This window comes from Cornus florida, unplaced genomic scaffold, assembly GCF_030987335.1.
Source record: "Cornus florida cultivar Cherokee Brave unplaced genomic scaffold, ASM3098733v1 CherokeeBrave_3.0.0_Hap2_Chr08, whole genome shotgun sequence".
NCBI lineage: Eukaryota > Viridiplantae > Streptophyta > Magnoliopsida > Cornales > Cornaceae > Cornus > Cornus florida.
Genome location: NW_026775578.1, coordinates 18,688,622 through 18,711,167, shown reverse-complemented (window position 1 = coordinate 18,711,167; position 22,546 = coordinate 18,688,622). Strand labels below are relative to the sequence as shown.

At 33.2% G+C, this 22,546-nt stretch overlaps 3 protein-coding genes across 5 annotated transcripts; 1 reads left to right on the top strand and 2 right to left on the bottom strand.

Annotated features, from left to right (window-relative positions):
* Nucleotides 1-3,938: 3,938 nt before the first annotated feature.
* Nucleotides 3,939-8,732, bottom strand: LOC132270563 (protein phosphatase 1 regulatory subunit SDS22). Its single transcript, XM_059771743.1, has 10 exons — nt 8,544-8,732; nt 8,359-8,430; nt 8,172-8,264; nt 7,009-7,090; nt 6,865-6,921; nt 5,809-5,873; nt 5,630-5,725; nt 5,308-5,394; nt 5,128-5,208; nt 3,939-5,031 (listed from the first exon to the last, which is right to left on the bottom strand). Exons 1-10 carry the CDS (start codon nt 8,640-8,642, stop codon nt 4,354-4,356), a joined length of 1,410 nt encoding a protein of 469 aa, XP_059627726.1. The 5' UTR covers nt 8,643-8,732; the 3' UTR covers nt 3,939-4,353.
* A 717-nt stretch (nt 8,733-9,449) lies between these two features.
* LOC132270560 (uncharacterized) lies at nt 9,450-18,097 on the top strand. The gene is made up of 10 exons (XM_059771738.1): nt 9,450-9,818; nt 11,043-11,209; nt 14,442-14,546; nt 14,723-14,779; nt 15,791-15,871; nt 16,390-16,424; nt 16,768-16,857; nt 16,980-17,130; nt 17,273-17,474; nt 17,887-18,097. Exons 1-9 carry the CDS (start codon nt 9,635-9,637, stop codon nt 17,387-17,389), a joined length of 987 nt encoding a protein of 328 aa, XP_059627721.1. The 5' UTR covers nt 9,450-9,634; the 3' UTR covers nt 17,390-17,474; nt 17,887-18,097.
* Nucleotides 18,098-18,397: 300 nt separating this feature from the next.
* LOC132270561 (pre-rRNA-processing protein ESF2) lies at nt 18,398-22,296 on the bottom strand. 3 transcript variants are annotated; one of them, XM_059771740.1, is made up of 9 exons: nt 22,154-22,296; nt 21,981-22,015; nt 21,332-21,586; nt 21,038-21,101; nt 20,742-20,809; nt 20,095-20,184; nt 19,877-20,007; nt 18,747-18,899; nt 18,398-18,658 (listed from the first exon to the last, which is right to left on the bottom strand). In XM_059771740.1, exons 3-9 carry the CDS (start codon nt 21,576-21,578, stop codon nt 18,641-18,643), a joined length of 771 nt encoding a protein of 256 aa, XP_059627723.1. In that variant the 5' UTR covers nt 21,579-21,586; nt 21,981-22,015; nt 22,154-22,296; the 3' UTR covers nt 18,398-18,640. The 3 variants fall into 3 exon arrangements, with proteins under 3 accessions (XP_059627723.1, XP_059627724.1, XP_059627722.1); XM_059771741.1 differs by having other exon boundaries at nt 21,332-21,579; XM_059771739.1 differs by having other exon boundaries at nt 21,981-22,296.
* Nucleotides 22,297-22,546: the final 250 nt, after the last annotated feature.

Genomic DNA, 22,546 nt, shown 5'->3' with positions numbered 1-22,546 from the left:
TTATATTTAAATTGATTCATATGTATTTGGTTGCTTGTTGTTGTTAACGAAAATTAATTACATACAACAAATTTCAAAAAAAAAAAAAAAAAAAAAACATAATACTACCTAATATATTTTAAACACGAATATAGCCTTTTGGTTACCATTCATATTGATTCACTATTAAAAATAATTATTTATATAATAGATTTTTATTCAATTTCACGTACTTTTTTTAATATTTTTAACACCATTTTTTATACCCTACATAAATATTATGTAATTATTTATATAATACAATTCTATTCTCAGAGAAGAAATGTCTTTCACGTACTATTTTAACACTCTTTTCAATACCCTATAACAAAAGAAGAGCTATTTAACCATGCACATGTCAAGCTAAAGAATGTGATTGAACGAGCATTTGGAGTATTAAATGTCTGTTTCCTAATCTTGAAAAAGATGGCACCTTATACATTTGAAATGCAGAGGAATATTTTTATTGCTTGTGCAGCTATTCACAATTACCTTCGAAAACTATGGTCACGGATAACCTTTTTGAACAGTATGAGACTGAGAATTTGCGATTTGAGACTCCACCTATTACTATTGAAAATTTGACATCCTCTGAAATTCACACCACAAAAAGACAATCCGATCAAATTTTTAATGTTAATTTGCGTAACCAAATTGCAAATGACTTGTTTAGTTCTCGAATTTAAAATTTTATATGTTTAGTTTAATGTAACATTTTTTAGATATTCACATTTTTAATGAGTACTACTTGAATAATGTTAATTATTTAAGTTTGAATTTATATTTTTTTATGATTAGATTTTACATTAATATTCATTGTTGAATTGATATATTTCATTGAGTGAATGTGGTTGTTTTATTAATATTTTTGTGTTATAAATATAAAACTGTTATGAGTATCAGATATTGAGGGCAAAAATGTAATATGTATAACTTTTAAACTTCAGATTTTGTATATAACAAACAATCTTAATGAATTCAGCGCTTAAAATTAAAACGTTATCAAACAGATTTTTAAATTAATACATTCAACGCTTGAAGTTTCAGCACTTAAAATTCAGTACTTGAATTTTTCAATGCTTAATTTTCAATTTTATCAAACAGAACCTAAAACACTTTTATTTACATTTAATTTAGCTAAACCTTACATGTAGCCTTTTGTTTCTTGATGGGTTAGAAGAGTAAAGGAGCGACAATGGGCAGAGGTGGGAGAATATATATATATATATATATATATATATATATATATATATTGTAGCATCTTTCAAATTCATACTGTGCTCAATAGTTCTTTGATTAGAAGTGTTGTTTGATAATTCAATTCAGTGTTAATTCTGAATAGATTAAACGCTTATCTAATTAAGTGATTTGATAGCGTAATTTAAATATTACTGAAAATAGTAAGCGTCACTTAAAATGAGATTAAATTTTAAGTGACAGAAATATCACTTATTACTCAATATGAATGCTAAAATTTTAAAAAGATATAAAAAATAATTATTTTTTAATTATCACTTAAAAGCTTCAACACTTATAATTTAATACTTAAAATTTTCAGTACTTAATTTTTAATTTTACGAAGCACCACCTTGGCCCAATTTAACTTTAACGGAACAAACTCAATGCTATAGCATGATATGATTACCATAGAAATAGAGATAAAGATTGAGTATTTGATGTTTTTAGGATGGTCCGTACGAATATATCCATTTTATATTTTACTTGCGCTATGATACAACTTTTCTTAAATATCTAATACGAAAATTGTTTTCCTCTCAAATGATACTAGCCTAGGATTCTTCTTCTCGTCACCAATGTTGCACTGACATATTTTCGTTTTGAATTTAAAATTTTTATGATTATTTTTTTCTTTTCTTATATTTTGAAGTCAAAATGAAGAGGTGTCATTCGATGGTGAAAAGGAGAATCATACTTGAAGTATATAAATATTCTTCTTTTCTTGTGGGAATCAAGATTGATGAGGCAGTAATCGAGCATATTAAAAAGTCCAAGAAGAAAAAGAATTTTACTTATAATATGCAACATACCCTTTCTATTTTCCTTTATTTTTTTGTTTTTTTCAGCCTTTCTTTTTTCTTTTTCTTTTTTTCTTGTTAGAAGGTAATATGCTACATACTTTTCTTGTTAAAGCCATAGTGATGTAGTTACAACTTACAAGATCTCGACCAACTCGTAAACTCAATTGAGGGTGAGCAATAATGAATTTTTTCAATAATTTTAGTAGGACAATGGTAATATTTTATAAGTGTAAATATTAAAATGACAAAAATAGTATAGCATAACAATGAAAACAAAATTTCAGAAAGGGCAATTGCCCACCGAGTATACCATGGGGTCCGTCCTTGTTGACTTTAAACAAATCAATCTCCAACTATTCATCAGTGGTTTGGTTGAGCCCTCCACGACAAGGATCATACATTCTAATTATTAACATTAGATTGAAACATTTTTTTAGATTTGTAAAAAGTCAATTAAATCTTTTATAAATCCCTCAATGCAACAATTAATAAATTACGAATGTAACTTACTCCGTAAAAGATTATAACTGTTGAAAGCAGGAATTTGCAATTTTTTTAATGTTTTTTTGGGAAATTGCAATTATTTAAATGTGGAGACAACAACCGACCAAAAATAATAGAACAAAAATTAAAATCACTAAACACGATTTTTGTTTTGTTAAATCACTAACACGTTACTCAGATTACGTTGACATATGGGCCATGTGTGTGATAATGGCATGGCCTAATGGACCATTCCGTGTAGTTGCAGGTTTGCTTTCACACTATTGTCGAGGTCATGCTCAAATAATTGAAGTGAACAAATCCCAAAAACCAATCAAGAAATGTAATAGAAAAATAAAGAGAACAAGTTCCAAAATTGATTACATTTGATATCGGTATTATCATATAGTATATGTAAACAATGTTGGTACATTCAACGGAGTTATTGGCCTCTCTGATCAAGAACTCCTCAAAATTGGGAGGGTATGACATCCATGCATGAGGAAGGGGACACTGATAAAGACGGTATCTTCATGGCTTTACATCATCAACCCAGAATTTCTGAACCCAAGGAACAATGGGAGCGGTGTCATATGAATTTGTGAAGTCACAGAATTGGGAATGGTAATGTTCTCGAGATTCGCGAGCCACCCAATTATTTCATAACTTTGAGATCATAATGCAACCACCTTGTCAGAAAGTCATCCTTCCGTAGTATTAATGAGATTATATGATCTTTTACCCTCCTGATCCAAAATTATCCAAAATTAGCTTTTGGTTTGAATCTTCATATAACTAATACAGAATAGTAGAAAGCGTTAAAGCTTGCCCTTGAAAAATATGCAATAAAAAAATAAAAAATTTACAAAATTAGGGATTAAAAAATACAAGATATGTTAGTACCGTTTTTTTTTAAAAAAAATTTTATTTTCCATTCTTGTTTTTCATTTCCTTTCTGATAAATCATAGTAATGAATAAATTTTTGCATCAAATAGAAAAATTTCAAGAACCAACAGTCAGAAGTTCGAACCTCAATGGAGGCAGTGTGTGTGAATCCTAACTAGGAAAAAAAATAAATTCAAGACCATATTTTTTTGGTTTAAAAAATATTTTTAAGTTGGGGGTCACAGTGCAGCGGATTTTACTCAAATGCAATATTCAAAATTCCAGTGGAAATTCTATATGCATCTCTTTTTCTTTTTAATAAATTCATTTTCTGAACGAATTCTTCTAACAAATAAATAGGAAATTTTTATACCCCTTGAAAAAGTTTCAATTCTCTGCCAGAACTTCAAAATGATTTTATTAATGCATAACAAAAATACACTCTAAATATGCACAACAATCCACCATCTAGATACTGAAATATAAGAACAATTTAACCAAACCAGTCACAGTAGAAAAAAGATTCATCCCTTTCTAGTCAACAGTATAAATCAAAATTTCCTCTTCTTTTGTTTGCCATAAGTTTTTTTTTAAAGCAATTGAATCCTTGGAAAAAGAAGAGTTCAGATGGGGGCTTCTGCACTCCTTGAATGAAAATCAACTTGCACTCTCAGTCTGCATTTTCCGGTCGAAGGATAACGAACAAAACCACAGACTGCCCTGCCCCATCCATACAAACACTCTACTACCATTATATGGGTTTCAATCACAGCGAGAATTTGAGGTGTCTCACTGAAGCAGCCTAATCAAGAAGGCAAGCTATGCGAAAAGGTCCCAAAACAACAGTTACCAACCTTCAACTTAAAATGTGCCAAAGAGGCCCAGCCATACACACAGCAATCAATTGCCTCCAACGAGAATAATTTACTAATCATCCCATGTTGATGGTCCACCTAATCCAACTTCAGCAGCTGGAGACAGCAACTGGAGAGCAGAATGACCCTTGCCCCGGCTTTTGATTTTCTTTCTCTTTACAGGGAAGGTCACTAAGCCATCAACCATATTGACATCCTGAATAGCTTTATCATCTGTCTTGTTTGCGCCACTTCTTTGGACATTTTCAGTGGTATCAGCAGCAAAAAGATCCGTAAACGGAGTTTCTCCATCGTCAATGACATTAGCTTCATATTGTTGCACCTTTTTTGATTTCCTTTTTATTTTATTGTCATTCGTAACACTAACCTCCTTAGGATCCGAAGCTTTATCTTTCGGGAGGACATTTGTTTTCTGCTTCTTGCGCTTCAATTCCTTCATATCAGAATCTGTAACTGGAGTTTCTTCCTCATCAATATCATTGGCTTCCTTTTGTGGCACCTCCTTCACCTTCTTCTTTAATTCCTTCTCAGTAATGGCACTTTTGCCCTTGTGGTCAGGATCTTTTCCCTCAAAGAGTTCCTTTCTTTTCTGTTTCTTATGCTTCAATTCCTTCTTGTCAAGATCCATATTAAGTGAAGAATCATCGACTCTATCACCTTTCTCATTCTTCATGTTTTGATTTATCGGTCTGGCATTGAAAATCTGTAAGTTCGGCACCATTTTTTTTATCTGTAGGAACATTGTTTCCAGAATGATCATTTAAGAGTGCAAAAGCTCGAATTGAAAAATAGAAATCAGATGAAAATATGTGAAAAGAACTATCACCTTCTTGGCTAACTTATCTTTTTCGGCAACAGGATTCCCTTGCAGATTTAGATTTTTCAGGTTAACTAATGAAGAAATCACCTACCAGCAAACAATCAAGAGACACAAAAACAAACATTTTCAAACAACCATAGGCAAAAATGAGTATAGATAAAAAATTATTGCAAAAAAATGGCTAACCTTCAGATCTGACCAACTTGTGATCAAATTATTTCCCAAGTCCAAATTCTGAACTTTTGTATTACGAGCCAATTCAGCAGGGAGAGTCTAAGATATTAAAAGAAAGAGAGGAAAGAATAGTTTAGTGAGCAAAATAACTCTAGAAAGAAATAGAACTTTATACATTTATTTTTTTGGTGTGTGTGTGCGCACGCGCAGATTTGAACAACCGAAAAACACCATAAAGTGAAGAGCGAAAGCAGAAGCTAATAAATTATTCAGCTCATTTGCATTTGGATAGTGCTTGGCCTATAAAGAATGAAGATACACGTAGAACACATACCTTGATATCATTATGGGCAAGTCGGAGCTCTTTCAACTCAACACAGGACTTGAGTGAAGAGTCAATGGATTGAAGTTGACAGTTAGAAAGAGATAACTGGAATCACGAGAAATTTTAAGAATCCTAACATTTTCAGTAAATTGCTGCTGTTGATAGTCATTTAGCAAACAAATGCTTACCTTTGTGATTGATTTCATCTTAGCCAGAGACTCACCAATTTCACGGATTGGATTTCTAGAAAGAACTGTAGAGCAACAACAGAAGCCAAAAGTCACATTTGAAACTCAAATTATTATATGGCTAAAAAACCATGCTCACAAAAGTGTAAAAATTCATTACCAAATCAAAATCATGAACAACATTTTATTCACAAGAAGACATATAGATGCTAAAAACTTGACATGCTTTCATTGTATGGTTTCAAGTACACCTACCTAATAACCATATGATTATCACACAATGTAAATTCTCGAAACATTTCAGAAACGCGTCAGGCAAACATTACTGTTTCGAGGTAGCACTGACAAAAAATAAGAGCACTTGAGAAAGAGAATTGTTCAAAACTATCAGCGAGTTAAAAACAACTCAAACTATCGTGATAAAAATTAGTTCCATATTTATACTTTTGCCAGAGTTGTCCCAGACAACACATCAAATATTCCTCCAGGGGTGCATACGACATGCATATATATCATGTTGATGTCCAATTGGTCTGAGGATTTAGGACCAGCGACTTGAAATGAAGCTGGATCTTGCACTATAAATTTAATGATGGCAGATATAGTGTATGCTATTGTTTACAAGTAAATTATTAGGAGCCTCTGCAATTTGATGATTTATTTTAAGTTTTTCAATTAAATATGAGAAAGGGAAGGGGGGGGGGGGGGGGGGGGGGGTGGAGGAAAGAAAAAAAAACTTAAATCAAAATTCAACAGTTTAGATGAATGCCTGCTTGATTCGAAAAGAACTTGTTAAGACTTTTTTGAAGAAACAAATAATAGATCGCTATAACAGCATGTAACAGAAATATCTGCAACTGAATATATCCAACAGTTCATTTACATATACTATACTACAGATTGTCAAAAAGTTGATCAATGGTGGCTGTTGTAAAGAATTTGATAGGGAAGTCCAATGGAAGCAACGAGATTAAATAATATATTGCACAACACAGAGCATTGGACAAGAACATCATCCGCACATGATATGAGAAACTGAGAACTGGGAACTCATACCGAGAGTGTTTAATTCTTTCATATTATCAAGCCTGCAAATGGAAACAATCTCATTGTCTGCAGCAGGGAAGGAGGGATCAATTCAGTTAGTTAAATTATGAAAAACTCGGAAGGCAATACAGTTGGTTAGATTATGAACCTTACCATTCAAAATCAGAGCACGCAGGTTCACAAGCGACCTGACCTCTTCCATTGATCTAAGCTTATTTTTTCCAGCATTCAGTACCTGGTATGCAGAGGTTGAACAAAGCGAAATTTGGAAAACCAATCTAGTTTCAACAATTTAAGAATTAAATCATTAAAATAAGCAGTCTGGCTCAATCAAGCACGGTCCACCAACATTGCAAACGTTCTAAAAGATTAAAACTGCCTTAACAAGAAATACTATCAAAATCGACAGCAGCCAGTCATTATATTTAAACATGTTGTAAGGCATTCCTGATAAGAATCGATGGGATTGATAAGAATTAAGATTGTAATTTTCTTATATATGTGGGGATTATTCAATTAATTGAACTTAGGTTCAAAAGCAACCTGACCTCTTCCATTGATCTAAGCTTATTTTTTCCAGCATTCAGTACCTGGTATGCAGAGGTTGAACAAAGCGAAATTTGGAAAACCAATCTAGTTTCAACAATTTAAGAATTAAATCATTAAAATAAGCAGTCTGGCTCAATCAAGCACGGTCCACCAACATTGCAAATGTTCTAAAAGATTAAAACTGCCTTAACAAGAAATACTATCAAAATCGACATCAGCCAGTCATTATATTTAAACATGTTGTAAGGCATTCCTGATAAGAATCGAAGGGATTGATAAGAATTAAGATTGTAATTTTCTTATATATGTGGGGATTATTCAATTAATTGAACTTAGTCTTGTTTACTTAGTGTAGGTATTATATTAGGCGACGGGTCCATCCACCCGATGCCATGATACCTATCAAATAAATTCACTAAATCATCCACTGTCCTTATGTTTGCAGCAGGACATATCAAATGTAAAACAAAAGGAGACAAACCCGAATCCACTGATCCTTAATTTACCATAAATTAAAATCTGAACTCCAAATGAACCTGTATGTCTGGTAATACAAAGAAAATGATGCTCAGTGCTAAAATGAAAATAAAAATGATCGACTTATATTGGTAAAAAATTCACTGACATCCAAAACATGTCAAAACCCAGCAAAATTTGTGGAGAGTACATATATTTGTGGTGTGTATCACTCAAGGCTAGTCATCTCTTCAGCTTCAACAGCCTAGGCAAGCTGAAAGGGAAATGTAGAAACTGTGTGATTAACTTACAGTGAGTTTAGTAAGTCCTTCGACTCCTTTCAAGCTTTGAAGCTTGTTCTGCACAACTGATACCCACTTCAAATTGACACATGACCTCAGACCCTGAGTTAACAATTAAGAAACCAAAATTAAACCTCAAATTAATCGATTTCAGAAACTGACATTTCACTGTTCAATTGCAAAAGCATTAGACTACCTCGAGTGAAGATAAATTGTTGAAGCGCAGGTCGAGTCTCTCTAAGTTCTTGAATTCGCTCAAGCATGAAACCTAATAAGATTAAATTGATTGAATCCATGAGAGCACAATGATGAAGATTCGAAGTTTTAATAGAACAAATAGTAGGGTATTAGAGATGGATATAGAACAAATTGAGAGCGTACATCAGAAAGAGCTTTGTGGTTGAGTGCAAGAGCTGTAATGGCGTCTGGGTCGGTAGTCTTATTGTCCTGCAATATCTGCTTGGAGCTCAACACAGTCATTGTGTCCAGACCTCTCTGTTGCTCTGCAAAACCCTAATGAGTTGTTGCAACAGTTAAATGATGTACACGAGTGGAAATGAATTTTTTGTTTTTTCCCCTTCCTTATAGGTAGAGAGGAAATCTTTTTCTATTTTTTTTTTTTTTTTTTTTGTCTTTTAAAAATATAACATACGAGTATAGTATAAATTGTATAATATGGTAAAAAAAATAATAATAAACTATATTTTTATATATATATAATTAATTTTTTATCAATTTATAATATTATGATTTTAAAAATATATATTTCAAAATTATGAAAACATGTATGGGTTCATTGAGTTGTATGTCTGTCAACGCCAGCATTTCAAAAAATTTCTTTAAACACACATCTGGTACATTATAAATGTGACTATAATTCATAAATAGATTTTAGAAAATGAAAAAGAGTATAGAACCGTTCTGCTTAATTTTTTGAGTGAAAAATTATTTGATTTAAGAGGTTAGTTTGGTATTTTGAAATAAGTGTTTAGAGATTATTTTAGACTTAAATAATTATTTTTAATGCATACAGAGTATATAATAGTTTTGCTTAATTTAGTTAAAGTAATTTTTTTATTTTTCTAATTAATGCTCACACACAAACATGATATTTTTTTGAAACAGAGAGAATAATTATTACCATAAATCTATTGATTTTTTATTCCTTATGTCAATTTATATATATTATAGTTAAATAAACTATTTATATCAAATTTAGTATATAAAATATTTATATACATATAATTGGCTTAAAGAGTCAAATATCCGCTGTAGCCACTTTATTACCAAAAGTGAATGGTTTCAGCTCCCATATGGGAGTCCCGGCAGCGGAACGGCTTTTTTTGTCAAATTTTTGAGTGTGTGTACGAAAACCATTGTATGGCGTGACAAAGGAAGATATTTTCCATTCCTCTCCTTTTATTTTCCCAAACAACAGACGCTTATCTGAGGTGAGAAATTGAGATTGGGAAATGGATCATCGTCTATCCGGAATTGGATGTTGTACTACTTCAACGACTTGTACCAATTTTCCATTCACTTCAAATCACTCAACCCTTCCCCCAAGAAGAAGAATTTCTCCCATGCGTCGTAGTTCTTCGTCCCTTCCCGTGAAAACTCCAACAATTGTCTCCGTCTTAAGAAGTCCTCGTCCAGGTGAGTCCCAGACATTTTCCAAGAGTTTGTTTGGTTTCTAACAAACCCAGAAAAAATAAAATTATTTGAACTCTTCCATTGGCAGTTTAATCGATGTGGGTTCCAATTAAAAAAAAAATTGTGAAAGTGAAATTTTTGGGTGAGCATGGTGGCCAATTGGGGGGTTTTAGGGGATGTTTTTGTGATGGAATGGCTTCGAATTTGAGAGTTAATTAAACAAAAGATACTGAGAGTTTCATAAAAAAAAAATGGAGAAATGATTTAAATATGCAATTCAAATTTAGGTAGTTTCAATGGTAAAAATTGTGGCATTTCATTATGCTATTAGGTTTCATTGATTCTATTTGTTTGTGGAAAAAATGGGTTAAATAGGCAATTTAAATGCAGGTAGTTTCAATAGTAAAAACTGTGGTATTTTAAAATGTTGGTAGGTTTCATTGATGCTATTTGTTTGTGCACCTCTGTGGGAAATTTCGAGTGGATTGCTTGATTTTCAATGCGGTAATTATAATACAATGGAGCAACCTTACTATTTCAACGTGGTAAGTGATTGAGTATAATACAGTGTTTGTAGCGATTGGTGAGTGTCTACTAACAATAGCACTGAATGTTCATCAATGTTGGTACACTTGGTAGAGGAACCAGCTGATAGAATTTCTCCACTCTAGAGCACTTAATGTAGCAATAATCTACTTACAAAAGTTGGTAACTCTTTTGTAGTAATAGTCAAATTTGTTAGAGGAATAAATTTCTCAAGAGATGTCTCCTTTCTACAAGTGGCATGAGCTGTTTGATTCATTTTGAAGATATCAAGAGACTCTGAATACAGAGAATCTAGGAATGAAGAATATGTCTAGAATACTTGAAACGCAGTTGGTATCTGCAGGAATTATTGAAATGCATCAGCATAAAAAGAATTGGACATTTTACAAAAAAAAAAATCTTGCTATTCATCATCACTATCATTGTTGTTGAATTTGTGGAAAATTTAAAAATTCTGCACTTTTGTTAGGTTACTCTTAAAATACCCAGTTGGCTAATTGGTAATCGAAGTCTTGTTGGAAATGCCAGGATCTAATTCTTAAACGGATGAAATTCCATCACAGTTACGATTATCCAACAAATAAGCGTTTAGTGTATAACTTTTGCAGATTTACTTAAAAGTTGAAGCAGAAGAGTTAAAGTTGAAGCTGATGTTCTTCTATTCTTCTTCTTTGTCTCCAGTAAGTGAACTAGCAGAAGATGATGTTCTGCAAACATTTTTCGAGGAGAGAGAGCAGAATGGCGATATCATAGCAAAAGTTTCTGATATACTTTGGTTGCGTGATGCCATTAAATTTGTTGATGCAGAGACTGACATAGTGGCTGACACTACTCAACTACCAGAGGAGGTATGACTATTTCCAATTAATATAGATCACCCTTTTCCCTTCTTTCATCTTTTCTTTTAGCTAACATGATTTGAAGCAGAATGAATTTAATATAGAAATTCAAATTAGTGATATGAACATTATGCATTTGATTTGTAGTTTTGGAATGAATGATTAGGATTCCATTCCCGTCCCCCTTCCCCCAACAACAACCGGGAAAAAAAAAAGGATTTCCTTTCTTTGGAATAATTGTTCGAAATTAAATTTTGAAATCTAATGCGAGTTGCTTTTGGTTCCCTGAATCCCAACTTTGTGGATTTCACTTATATTAGCAATTCATGACGCCAATACTATAGAAATCACCACCTTACCACTATATCTAAGTATTCAGATGCACATCTGGAGTGTTGCAGAGAAGGATCTGACGGATTTCCATTTCTCTATTAGCAGCTAAAATAAATTATACAGTGTCATTTCCATCCGTTAAATAACTGTTATTTACTAATATCAGAGTACTTTCCAGCTATCATAGCACATACAATTGTTAACTTCTAAACAGACACACATGCATGACCATATATGTGCAACATTAATTTATTAATCAGGCACACAAATTAATTTTGAATTCCTTAAGGAATACCCTAATAATTTGACAATTTACACATGGCAATCCAAAGAATTTGATAAAACCTAATGTCCAAAATATGATTGTAAATTGAAATTTCAGACACTTGATCTGCTAGAAGAAACACATCAGCTATGGAATTTATCGTCTGCTCTGTTGGTGATTGTCATTAGAATTCCTTCTTCTTCTTCTTCTTCTTCTCTCTCTGACTTCTTGGGAAAACTAGAATTTCTAATTTAATAGCTCTCTCTTTTCACTGCAAAACTCGAATTCCTAATTTAAAAGCTGCTGTTCTGATATAGTTTTTGGGAGTGATCCCATATATCTTTTGGTGCTTGGGGACTTCAAACTTTTGGCATTAATCCTCTGTAACACTGTGAGATGAAACAGTAAAGCATGATTTTTCATATGGATGTTGGAACAGGGCTTATACATGTATATTCTTATGCAAGTCCTTGTGTGTGTGTGTTATTTGAACTTTAAATTCAACTCGAAAAAAGCCTTTTTCCAACTATTGGGGTTGGTTATACGAATTCTATTTCGTCATTCCACTCTATCTTAGACTGTAGTCTTAGTCAGACCACATGCTATGCTATCATATTATTCCTAATTATCTATATTCATGTTAGCCTTTCCCTTCCCCTAATTCTTCTATATTAAACAGATTTTACACATTTAAATACGCAATATGCTATACAATAGAATAACACATGATGCTCTTATTCATTGAAACATTCCCAGTATAATTGAAATTAAATGGAACATGGTGAAAAAAAAGAGGATTCCATCTTTCTTTTCTTCTTTCATCCCATGCAAGGGTCTTGTTGTTTGATTTTGTACATGTGTCAGACATATTTTGTATCTATACCCATTACAGGGTATGTTGAGGGGGATAGGACAGTCCATGTAACACAACTTGGAACCTTTGACCAGTTTCATACTTTTGTTCATTATCCTTGCGCAGTTGTTTGATACTTGAAACAGATGCCACCTTATGACAAAACAACTGATGTAGATAATTTGCCATTTGAGACTCAAGAGGTACATATGTATCTTGTGATGTTACAAATAGGGAGTCACTCTTATGTGATTTAAATACTGACAGGATAACAGTTTTAGACATCTAAGAGCTTGAAAGAAATTCAATCCTATGATATGTGTGTATTCTATTGCAAAGAACGCTTCTTCAACCTCATAAGAGAGAACCATATTTTTAATCATGTGCTTTGGAAGCTTAACGGTGCATTATTAGTGGAAATTGGAGGAATATAAGTTATACAACTAGAAAAACAGTAGAGAGAACTCACAATATTTGCAAGGTTTGGCCATAAAGGCCTGTGTCCATGATAGGAAGCCAATATTGTTATATTTCACAAGTTAATACAAAAGAGAGAACCATATTAATAGACACATCTACCACTGGAGATAGAGATAAAATTGCCTAAGCTTATATCTGATATGCAGTCATCGTACATAATATGACAATGTTCTTAATTCTATGGTTTTTTCAGACGTATAAAGCTAAAGGTAACAGGAATTAATCAATCAATCAGCAAATAGGATATTGAATTGAAGGAGGATCCCTAATGACTACCTGAAAATGTGCACTGAGTTATTTTCAAAACGTTTAGTAGCAGCTTTTTTATTTGCTATAGTTTCTATGTGGTCCTTGATAGATTCACATTTTAAGCGCCAAAATAGATGCTGGCACCATCTTCACTCTTCAGTGTTGAATTGCTTAACAACGCAAACTATTATCACAGAATAATAATAGTTTCAGTTTGTGCAGTTATTGTGAGGACTTCTGTCAGTCTCTTACTCTCTTCTTGAGATCTTGTTTGTTGTACTTCTTATTTTCTGTGACTATAAAAGACTGAAGATAATTTTAAAGCTTTATATTCATTATTTCTAATGGCCTATTAATGCAATCAGCTATGAAAGAGAGAATAAAATCTATAAGGATGGGAAACAGAGAGCTAGATCAAGCTAGAGAATAGGTTAAACACCCACAACTCAATCCCAAAGAAAGGGAGAGGTATAAAGGTGTTGTGGCGGGCTGAATATATTGATAATACCAAAAAGCTATTGAATACAACTTGGAACAATCCTTTTATAAGCCACAAGGGATGTCCTAGCAAAGATTCAATCGTAACCCTTGTATAAATAATCTAAGAGCCACCATTCTGTCCAGCAGAATAAAAGACACAAAAAAAAAAGAAGACAAAAAAGCCCTTAAATGGTCAAATGACTCACTTAAAAGGCATGACTTACAAAATAGAAGCAGAATGTCAAAAATATTATAACTAGAGCTTATGGTAAGCATTAAACTGGAAATAAAGACAGATTTACAACTTAATTTAATGACTCAAAACCCATAAACAATCACACAATCTGATCAAATCATCAGCTGCCCCTATTAATGCAATCTCAGTCTAGTCTTCTTAGGACAACTCTTTGAAGAAAGTCTTCTTCCGCTTGCTCTGCATCACCTATAGCCTTAGTCAACTAGATGATGCTTTCTGTTTTTCTTAGCCTTTACTCTCGTTACTGATAATCAATTAATTCATATTTCTACTTCTTCTTCTTCTTCTTCTTCTTTTATTTTTTTAATTCCCTTAAAATTTGTAGGCCTTGGGTGAAGAAATTGAGGGTGGGTTTTTGAAGCTGACAAGAACCCTAGAATGGGTAGCAGGTGATAACTCTGCACCAGTCAATAAGAAGATGACTGCTAAGGTATATGTTTGGTTAGTCATCCTAATTCCTTTTTTTTTTTAATATTATTGGTGCTCGGAGTTATATGCCACTCATGCCACTCTTAATTTGTTTATCTTTGGAAATAATAAGAATGAAGCTCTTAGAGAAAATAAACTTTTAACATGAATTTTACTTATTAATGCTTGTAATGACAGGAATTGAAGAATGAAAGTGAGAAAAGGAAGAGACTGAACCTTCTCAGATATGAAGCTGTATAGTATTTGTCTTAAACTCTTATTTACTTTATTATAACCGTCAGTCAGTTACTTTTCATTTGTTATAATTTCTCTTACAACATATGAAATATTAATGTCTTTGCTGAAAATTAAAATTTTTGTTGTCATGTACACAACTGAAATTTTGATTTTTTCATGGAAATTTTTGCTTTTAGATTGCCAGCAGATATTATTTTCTGAAAATTTGCTTTCTCGCATCAGCATTAATATTCTTGTTGAGTAATTTTGCTTTGGCATGATAAAAAAGAATGAAAAGGGTCCCAGAGAAAATAGAACCTTGTATTTTCAGCATATAGTATGTCATGAGAATGCGTCTTTGAGGATCAGTGATTCTGATTATCATGGCGTAGAACTTCTTTGAAGATCTTTGATTTCCTCATCTTTTTATTATTTGATACAGGAGCACAAGTGAAAAAAGAACGAACAAACATTAAGAAAAAAGTGGATTGTGTTGGGAGATGGATTCACTGAGACAATGACAGTGTTCATGGTGGAACAACTGGCATGAGTCTGTATCAGAGATAACTGGGTAACTTAAAGGGTTTAGAATATGAATAGTGGATTGTTCGTATCTCCATGTTTTTTTTTCCCTTTGGGGTTTTCCATGTAAAATTTATTGTTTATTATCCTCATCTTCTCTCTTGCTTTGTTTATCTACATGATTATTGGTTGGCTTGAATGGTTGATGGGTGTTATATGAGAACAGCATTTCTTATAATTTCTGCAAGTCAATTTAGACCTATTCACATCCCTCTAGGTCCTACTTAGGTTCAGAACTGAGAATATATCTTCTCCACTCTGAACAGTCGCACATCTTTTTCAATAAACACGTCAGTATCAAGGACATTTCTTGCCCGTTAAACGAAGCTGAAATAGAAGTGATTTTAGTATTTATCTCTTGCAAATTTATTTCTGCCTCAAAGAAACCGGTACTGAAGTATTGCAGTTATTGACGAAGATGCTCATTATTTATCCTTCTTTCTGTAGCTTAAGAGGGAACTGCTGCTTTTAACTGTGGGCATCGGAACTGCATGTAGTGGATACTGTTTGGTGGTTTTGTCATTCCAGGTAATACTACACAGCTATATCGCTTGTCATTTACGTTTTGTTACAGATCTTTCTCTTTTGGTACCAATTATTTTCTTAGCTTATGTATATATTTTTTATGCTTTACCTGCTTCCCTATGACACCAAGGAAAATAGATTATTTTTAACTTTTCATTTTAAAAATTTTCATTGCAAAGGGGAATAAGGACAAATAAAGGAGTATATATTCCTCCAAAAATCATGAAAAGAGAAGGCCGGAAGAAAATATAAGCAACAAAACCAAAGCAAACAACCTTAATCAGGGACATCCCCGAGGAAATAAAGGAATTTCTTAACTGAGTATTTGAAATTCCCAAATAATTTTTATATTCCAAAATTTGTCTTCTTTCCAGCCATCATCTCTGCAATTAAAAGGTGCAAGATTTCTTTGATTTCATAAAAATAAATTATTTATTCTTCTTAATCAGAAGATATTTTTATAAGAAAACTGAGTTAATGTGCTTACAAGTAACTAACGTACTTACTTATAAACTGCATAGGCTGCTATCAGTTACGCGGCAGGAGTTCTTTGCAGGTTAGTTCAAATATAACTTTCCTCATTGCTGAAGTTCCTTTATTGTTATAGTGCTTCTTAATATATCAAGGTTAGCATATACAAGATGGAAATGGTAAGTTTTTTTTATCGGTTGAAATATTGATGACTTAGATTAGTCATTATTAATTTTGATTATTTGCTTAGTATAATCTTGGGTACTTTATTAACTAAACTTGGTTGTTATCTTGTGTAGCAAAGAAAAAATGCATTGTTGCTTGTTCACATTTTAAGAAAATTTATGTTCTTGAAGTTGTAAAATATTTCCAAGTTCGTGTTTGATTCTTATGCTGATATTCAAGCTCTTGTCATTTTTCTTGTGCAGTTGCTTGTATCTTCAGCTCTTATTCAGACATGCAGACAATATTTCCCAGGAAATGGTTCCGCGGATTTTCATGCAAAAGAAGTCAAAAAAGTACTTGCAGAAAATTTTAACTTCATTTTTTGTATTTTAATACATAAACATCATTTCCTCCCTCCTTATGAAAACTGACCTGTGCCTTGCCTTTCTTTTTTTTTTTCCTCTTTTCAAATAAGAATTGGTATAAGAAGTGAGGACCTGAGGGATTTCTTTGAGAGAGTGGTTAAGGGCAGTGGTATTGCTCTGTCATCCCCAAGGATTTTGTTCCCTGCTGTGATATATGGAATTTGGGGGTTGTCTCTCACCAACGATTCGTTTGATTTTCAGGTGGTGCCTTAATTTTGTGGTGCTTAAAATTCCTATCTTGAAACTGCAGTATTTTTGGGCTATTCCTAAAAATAGATCAAAGCTTGAAAGATGACTTTCTGTTTTAATATATTTATATGTTACTCTTTCTTGTTCTTCACAGCTTGTGCCAGCTATGGTTGGGTTGTTTGCATATAAAGCTGCTGCTCTAGTTCAAGTTTACAGGGACAACGAAGATTTGCAGTTAGTTTTCCCAGGCAGTGAAGAAGGGGGCGATTGAAGCGCATTGTTAGATAAGACGTCTTCCCTTTTTTGTGCCCCTTCAAAGCAAGAGCTGGATGCATCCACAAATCTGCAGTTTGCAGGTCCGATATTTTTTACCTTCTTCTCTTTATGATGTTCTAAATCGAATTAGCGGGAAGTCAGTCGTCTTTTCTTTTTAAGAATATACTAAGAACTCATAAACCAGAAGAAAAAGATTTTGTAGTCATCTTATTTTTTGAAGTGCACTCAATCTTCTCCTGACCAAATCCGAACCAAATATTTTTTGAAAAATCCCAATGAGATGAAGGAAATGACAGCTCCGAAGCCACAACAGCCTACGAATTATCATATATAGAATAAGCTAAATAGTTGCCTGTGGCCGTATGTCTCCTTTCACTTTTACAGGCAAGAGGATTGAGTCTCCTCCCCATTGTGGGAGGTTATATTTGCCCCCCAAAAAAAAAAAAAAGTTCTCTGAAATGAAATTTCTTGTCTTGATTCTTCTTTTTGCAGGAATGGAGGAGAGAACAAAACTAAGATAAAAGTCAAATTTTGAAGGCATTGGATAAGGAGATCAAATTCAAGGCCATAATTTATTGCTCCGACGATCTTTTTTTAAAGCGCAATCAAGTCTATCTTCCTTGATCACACTGACATTGCCCCGTGTATAATATAGATGAATAAAAGCCCTTCACTATCTACCGAGGATTTTTTTTTTTTTTTTCTTAGTTGGTACTCTCGCACATAGTGCCTCCACTTAAAGCTCGAAACATTGACCTCCCTTTGAAGAGTAGGGATCTGATACCACTAGGCCATTGACCTGTTGGTTTCACTGTCTACAAGTTTGCTACATGAATTATAAGAGAAAGATGTACTTAATTCAATTCACAAGCAGTTTATTTGGCTTCAACTAGGTGACTTGTATGTTAAAAACTGACCAAACAGAAGTAACTCTGTTAATTTTTGTGGTTCAAACATTGATTTCAGAAATCCTCCACCAGCAAAACCCTATCATCCAGATAAATTTTGAAGGAAAAAAAAATTGTCAAAATCTTATCTCAGATTATAATGTCTTACAAAACACAAAAATGTATGATTCACAGTATCTGCCAGAATTAGATCCTCCGACTCATGACAATCAACTGGACTGCCAAATATATATAGTTCAAAATCCGTACACGACAGCTGACAAAATTGAAGATGAGGTACTCGGGAAAGTCGTTGGAACATCATGGATTGGAAGCATATCCTCCATACACAAACTCCACTAAGAACCACCAAATACCTGCAAAGGGCATATGGTATAGCTTGAATTAACATATCCAAAACCCAGATATAAGATGAGGTGATGCCTAAAAACAGAAAACACTCACTCCAGCAAGAATGTCTTTAGAAAGTCGACGTTTTCTTTCTCCAGCATTATCTGCAACTGGTTGTGTCTGTCGGAATTGGCGAATCACCTTTGGTGCCTGCTGGCCACTGGGGATCTCAGAAGTTGCTCCGGACTCTTCTTGCACTTTTCTCTTCTGGAGAATCAAAGAAAAGCAGATCATGTCGAATTTAAATTTGCTACTGGGAGAAACAATGCTTGTTATATGCCCCCAAAAAATCATCGAATACTTTCCGGATTGACACAAATTTTTGGTCTTATAATCATGAGCAGTAAACAAATCAATCAAAACATATTTGACTTCAAATTATGAAAGTAATACATCCAGAATGGTTATGAATGAAAAGTAAAAACCCCAAAGTTTGAGAAAGCCCTGATGATGCATTTTAACTATGGATTCATTATTACAAACATATGGCATGGCAGTGCTGTGCAGCAGTGCAGGTGAGGTAAAGTATTTTTTATTATTAAGAAAAAAAATAGATACGTAATTACATACTTTTTATACCATGAAGAATCTTTTTGTTTTTCTATTCTGGAAACAAGTTTGGATAAAAATATTTGCTAAAATATAATTACACAAGGACCATTCACACGTGTGTGCATATACACACCCCTTTCATTTTACTATGTGCACACATTTGTATGTGTTTTCAATTCTGTGATACTTTATGTTCAGTTCTTGAATCGTTTTTAAGTGACCTGGTTTTACAAGATTTGCAATTTCTTTTCCCATTTTAGTTATACAAAACATAAATGCACTAAAGCCACTAAGATTTATTAAATTTCAATCATGATCCTGATTAGTGCTTGGGAATATAATTGTCATATACCTGTCAATAATTTTAGTTGTATACCTGTCAATAATTTTCAATTCACAATTGATAGAGTTTTCCTGACAGCATTTAAGTTGGTTTTTAGCAGTTCAACCCAACCAAGCAGCTACATGAAATCTTACTAATCAAAGAACCATGTCAATCGAAATAGTGCAAACTTACTATGGTCAAATGCATTAGACGATGAATTAATATAAATTTAGGGATGATTACAATTGAAAGCCGGTTGTTTCCAATGAACAGCCAACCCATATTATCCAGAAAATATAGTCCGTACCTTCTTTAATCGTTCTTCTATAGAACTCAAAGCGAGGGACATATCAACTTTAGAGAGGTAGAAATCTCGCTCCCTCTTAGCAGCAGAAATTTCTAATGCTAGTTTCTGCTCTCGAACGGCATTCTTGTATGCTACAATATTACAAAAATCTCAATTAGGTAATGGGGCTGCTTACACACAAGATCATATAACATCACACAATTTGAAGAGTTTCATACCAATCTCTCCGGTAAGATCATCCCATTTGAATTTACTCAAGTACTTGATATTCCAAAGATCATAATAGAATGATGATCTCTTCCTCCCACCTAAAGATAAATTAAACATGAAATCGGAACTTCAATTACATAACTTACTGGCTACAATGAGAAAAAAGGAAGGCAGTTCAAGTTGTACAAGCTGATTGTTAGAAGGTGCATAAAAGAAAATGCAAATGACTGAATCATTTGACTTGAGTTATGAAGCATATGTAAGAACATGATATGGCCTCAGCGTTAAATTCGTTAATATACAATAGTCAGAACAAACTTCAAATCCACAAGCCATTAGACTGTTTGCCACTAGGATGTGTGGTATGAAGCACATAAAATAATTCAATGACATACAAAAAATCATACTCAATGTACCGAATCAATTTGGTCCACTGTCACAGGCCACTTATGCCATTTCTTCTTCTTTTTTCATAATTGCCACTTATGCCGTTTCAATAATTAAAGAGCAGAATGTTTAAATCATTCTCTGAGATGAAGGCATGAAATTCGGGGCAACAATATGCTAACACGGTTATGATAAAAAATAATAAATAAATAACTTTACAAGATAAAAGACAAAGGTTTGACAAAACATTCCGATAAAATATACATACCGATTTGTTCACCATTTAACATCTTAGCAACTCTCTTTGCAACATTCTTTTTGGTAAATTCTACCCACCTACATACACACCAAAAGCAGTCATATAATTACAGTAATAGCATGTAATGAATTAACATAATATTAAAGAAAATTTAAAGAAACTATGTATTCGACCTTTGGTTATAAAAAGTTGACAGACAATCTTTACTATGAGTAAATGAAACCTGTTATGAGTCCTGCAATACTTAATAAATAGAAGTTGTTCCAAGACATAAAGCATTCAGAATACTTGGTAATTACACATACCCTTCTGAAAATTGTTGACCTCGAAATCCACCAGCCCGTTTACGATGTACTTGAGCTGCAGGATCTGTGATGTAAATCAATAGAAGGCCATTAATTGACCCAAAAAAAGAGGGGGGAAAAAAGCATAATACACTTCGAGTCAAACACAAAAACAAGTGATTGCACAGAAAACATTGATCAATTGGTCTCCTGCAAAGAAGTGAATAGAGATAATTTGGACCAAAAAGAACAGAAGAAAAATCGCATAGGAAAACAAAAATGAAAAAGAACAGAACAGCAAAACAACTAAATAACCTTCAGGTGTAAGATAAATTCTTTGTATTTCTCCATACTGAGAGAGAATCTGACGAAGCTTTAAAGGATCCATGTGTGGGGGAATCCGACTCAAGTAGCAAACTCCACGCTTGTCAGCTTTTGCAGATTCCTCTAACAATCGCTTCTTCCTTTTATTTTGTCGACTTTCTACCCTTTCATCATTTGATTTTGGATTCCTTTCCTCTGGACTATTTTCTCTGGTTGTTTCTTGTTCTTCCTCAGCCATTCTGAATTCTACCCAATGAGAAGTGAGAACAGCACATATAAAACCAAAAAATAAGGTCATATTTAATCAATTCTTACATATTGGTATATCCTATCTCACACACAAAATGACATGCTTCAGACCCAATAACTCAGAACCACAATGCCCACATTAAAACACCAATGTATGTTCTACAGTACAAGTATGATAGGCAATTTGAGCTCATTTTGCTTTATAGAATGACTGAATGAACACCAATCAGCCAAAAAAAAAAACAGTAATTAGCAAACCCACACGTGATTATGCGTGAAGAGAAGCAAAAAACAATTCAACCACAGAATTAACAATTTCCGAAAGCAGTAAACCCTAAACAAGTGCACTTAATTAAAGAGGACAAAAAAAGGGAAAAGTGAAGGGAGGTACCTGCAGATGTGAAAACCCTAAGCAGAGAACTCAGACTTCGAATGCAAAGAACGCAAAGGAAAAGAGAGAGGCAGAGATCAGACGGTGTTAGATGCGGCTCAAAGGCACTCTTTTGTCCGTATATTTAATTAACGAGTTGAAAAGGCAGTGCAAGTTGTGTCGTAGGAATGAACCTCTAAGTATTCAGCGGCGGTGGCGGTATACCCTTTCGTTTTTTTCCTTGCGGCGAACCCTTCGCTGCTCTGGATATCTCAATCTCGGAGGACACTGTTTAGCAATGTTCATTCAATGCACCTCCCCTTCTTTCCTAAAAATTACATTAACCTCCCCTATATTAGAATCTTTTCACCAACTACGTCAACAAATGATGCATTTTACACATTTACCAAAATATATATATACGTAGTGTATATTTCCCCTTTTAACACATTTAATTTTTTTTTTTTTTTTTTGGGGAAGTTGTATTTATCATAAACTAAAATGTTTTGTACAATTAAAATAATTATTGCACCAAATAATTGCAGTGAATTTTCGATGTGAGTATAACTAATGTTTTTAAATTTTTT